The sequence below is a fragment of the Hyalella azteca genome, unplaced genomic scaffold, assembly GCF_000764305.2.
Source record: "Hyalella azteca isolate HAZT.00-mixed unplaced genomic scaffold, Hazt_2.0.2 contig7970, whole genome shotgun sequence".
NCBI lineage: Eukaryota > Metazoa > Arthropoda > Malacostraca > Amphipoda > Hyalellidae > Hyalella > Hyalella azteca.
In genome coordinates, this window is record NW_025938077.1 from 99,337 (window position 1) to 103,403 (window position 4,067).

Consider the following 4,067-nt stretch of genomic DNA (forward strand, 5'->3'; position numbering starts at 1 on the left):
TGGGGTGATGGGGGTGATGGGGTGATGGGGGTGATGGGGTGAGGGGGGTGATGGGGGATGAAGGGAGTGAGGAGTATATGGGTGATTGGGTTGAAAAGGGATTGCCAACAAAGCATGTATATAAACTCCAATAAGCTAATGAAAATTACGACGAACAAGTTTCCGGTACACTACAAATTTTTAATTTCAACTAACAATTAAAATACGCCGTATTTACCTCAGATGTAAATAACATCGAAAAATATCGAAGTTCATGTTTCAAAGACACAACAAAATTATTTATGGAAATAATTTTGGGTATTCCTAAGAAGTAATTCAAAAAGACGGCAAAGATTTGGGCTATAATAATTAATAATAATTAATGTACGAGTAATGAATGACGCTGAAGTGGCCGGAAGCGATGGCCGACGTGAGGTTGGCCTCCGTTTGGCCGCCTATACCATGCCACTCATGCAACACTGAGTTACAAAATCCCCCACTCATGATAATTGCTTACCCCACTCACCATAAGTGGACCATCCCCCCGGCCCCCCACTCACCATAAGATAATCGAACAGCCAATCAGCTAATCAAACAGCCAATCAGCTAATCAAATAGCCCGTGTTTCTAGATAACGGCCAATCACATGCCACTCACCCATGATAAAAGCTAATCGCATGACGGGATTTCCGACTTACACCTAGTCTCATACTATGCGTTTCTGATACGGCCAATCAAATATGGATTCCGGCTTAGAACCAATCACATGTGTGTTTCTGACGTACTACCAATAATTTATTATTCAATGTTTTCAGGTTAGAGCCAATCACATGGCGTGTTCCTGTCTGTAATTCAAGTGTAGAGTTCTAGCTCGCTTTAAGCCAATCATTTGTTGGTTATCAAGTTTGTCTGACGCCAATCACTCGCGGGGTTACTAGCTTCTTATAAGCCAAGCACATAAAGGCTTCTAGCTTTTAAAAACAATGGCATGTAATTTTCCATATTTTAAATAATTTTATTTATCGTTTAAAACCAGCCACATGCCGCGTTTCTATCGAATCTCACGCACCACGCACTGTACTCACGCACCACTCACTGTACTCACGCACCACGCACTGTACTCACGCAATCCATGTTGTGACTCATTTCTCTGTAGACTGAAATTCGCGGATAGAAATTCATGTCAGGATTCTTGGCGTATTCTGTCAGCATCGTTTGCACAACCTGCAATGATAACACAGCATATTATACATCGTGCAATGATAGTTCAACATTAAACTTACTGTAATGATAGCACAGTATACGTATATATTATACATCGTGCACCACCTGCAATGATAGCACGTCTCAGCATTACACTTCCTGCAATGATAGCACAACATTACTCTTCCTGCACTACCTGCAATGATGCTAACACATAATATGCTTCCTGCAATGATGCAGGCACACAGTTTTACTTCCTACAACGCTGCATGCGTAACATTGGGCTATAAACTACACATGTAAGCAGCTGGATCAGACATCGCTTTTTGGGATTGTACATTCTTCAGGGAAGAGAAAACGTCTATAGAGCTTCGCTTCTGTTCCATCAACGACAGCTTTGATGAATCAATTGAAATTCAAATTAATGCAAATTATTTTCATGAAGGCATAGAATCCTTCGTAAACAATTTATTTTTCTGGACAAATTTTCATGATAGTTTTTTTTTCCAGAAACGTTCTTTGAAGGTTCTTGAAAATGCTACATTTGTCTAAACGTGCTGCTGCATACACGTTACAGAGGGCATTCATGTTGCTCTCTTTGCAGCATTCCGTCGACATGAGAACTCTGACATAGCTACTAAAACATCTATTGCACGAATAAACGGTAATTAATGCTTGAAACAATAATAATTTTATTGAATGAAATATAATTCCGTAATTCCCATTATCATGCACCCCCACATGACATCGAACTCTAACATAGCTACTTAAACATTTATTGCTCGAAGGGATGGTAATTAATGCTGGAAACGATAATAATTTTAGTGAATTAAATATAATTATGTTATCTCCCATTATCATGCACCCCCACATGACATCGAACTCTAACATAGCTACTTAAACATTTATTGCTCGAAGGGATGGTAATTAATGCTGGAAACGATAATAATTTTAGTGAATTAAATATAATTATGTTATCTCCCATTATCATGCACCCCCACATGACATCGAACTCTAACATAGCTACTTAAACATTTATTGCTCGAAGGGATGGTAATTAATGCTGGAAACGATAATAATTTTAGTGAATTAAATATAATTATGTTATCTCCCATTATCATGCACCCCCACATGACATCGAACTCTAACATAGCTACTTAAACATTTATTGCTCGAAGGGATGGTAATTAATGCTGGAAACGATAATAATTTTAGTGAATTAAATATAATTATGTTATCTCCCATTATCATGCACCCCCACATGACATCGAACTCTAACATAGCTACTTAAACATTTATTGCTCGAAGGGATGGTAATTAATGCTGGAAACGATAATAATTTTAGTGAATTAAATATAATTATGTTATCTCCCATTATCATGCACCCCCATGACATCTAAACCCTCCCACGAAGATCTGTTTCCCACCCACCTCTTTCTGTGTGGGAATTTCCGACTGTGTGAAATTGCAGTGCCAGTTGGTGGTATTCCCCTCGGCGCTAGCGTGCTGCAGGAGCTGTAGGAGCAGCAGGAGGTGCAGGAGCTGTAGGAGGGGTAGCAGGCAGGCTGCGTTTTGCAGGATTGTCCTCATAATTTCAGGTTGGGATCTTATTTTGCTAGATGATTAGCAAAATTCTAAATTATTCGCCTGTGAGCAAGGTTGTATCTGTCATGGATTAAATTCATTGTCATTATTTAGAAAGTTATTTTTAGGTCAATATTATGATGAAGGAGTCATAAATATATTATATATTGGTTTAGTGTGAAATTTTAGTGAGAAAAATTTAAAAATTTTGCTCAGAGATACACGTCAACGCGCAGATTAATCCCTTGAATCGAAACATTTCAGGTCAAAAAACGAATAATAGAACGGTCTATTGAACGGAAAAATTCACTATAAATTTCATATTTTAATGGTATTAAGAATTGAAAGCTTAGAAATATTAAAGAAATTTTAATACTAGGATCAAGCAGTGCATCTATATCTCGTCTGTCTCAGAACGTTGAGTTAATTAGTTAGTTTAATGGCCAGATGTTTACTAGCGCTTCAGCTATTTAGCTATTTCGCACCGAAAGTCAAGATGAACATCATCAAATAGGCGGAATCCTACCTACATAATAACTTAATGTAAGGAATCCTACCTACATAATAACTTAACCCCACAACTGAGACCTGCAGTCAGACACCACGAGCTCAGCGGTGGGGCGCTCAGGATCAATCCCCCTAGGAGCGCGAGATCCCATAGGACTTCTGACGCGCACAGACATGCGTCAGAAGTCCCCCCTGAGGGGTCGGAACTTTGAATAGAATTTCTAAATACTAAATAAACATAAAAATTCTGTATTACAATTTTCTTAAATTTTTACACATTTGAAATTATGGGGAAACTTCTGTTTTAAAAGTGAGCTGTTGATCAGTCTCGTCTGTCTCGCAACATTGATAATGATTTCTAATTACTGTCTGCAGTCTATCTGTCTGTCGTCGCTCTGTCTGCTACCTCTCGGTCTGTCGTCCCACTAACTACTGCCATTGCCGCCATCATCGCTCCCGTCAAGCTTTATTAAGTAAAGCTTTTTCTTCTAATAATCCAACAGTTCTAAGAACCTTGGACTACTGAGAACCTTCGCAAGCAGCAAACTATTCTCGCAACACAGGCTCGGTTTGTAAAGCGTGTCGTCAATCATGTATACAATGTACACAACCTACAGGCTTTTAGCACACGTGTATACATTCTCTCCACACACACGTATTCAGGTATTTAATACATATACTAAGATGTATGATATCGGTGTAGTATTCCACGTGGACTGCAGCATCCCACGTGGACTGCAGCATCCCACGTGGACTGCAGCATCCCACGTGGACTGCAGCATCCCACGTGGACT

The 4,067-nt window shown here is 39.2% G+C and overlaps 1 protein-coding gene across 1 annotated transcript in view; it reads right to left on the reverse strand.

The window, feature by feature from the left end:
• Window positions 1–2,847, reverse strand: part of LOC108681090 (zinc metalloproteinase nas-14) — a gene marked incomplete in the record, with an annotated part of 7,791 nt that extends 4,944 nt beyond the window's left edge. Inside the window, 2 exon segments of the mRNA XM_018170075.2 lie at window positions 1,105–1,203; window positions 2,614–2,847. Coding sequence (XP_018025564.1) covers window positions 1,105–1,203; window positions 2,614–2,772 — 258 coding nt within the window.
• Between the last annotated feature and the right edge of the window lie 1,220 nt (window positions 2,848–4,067).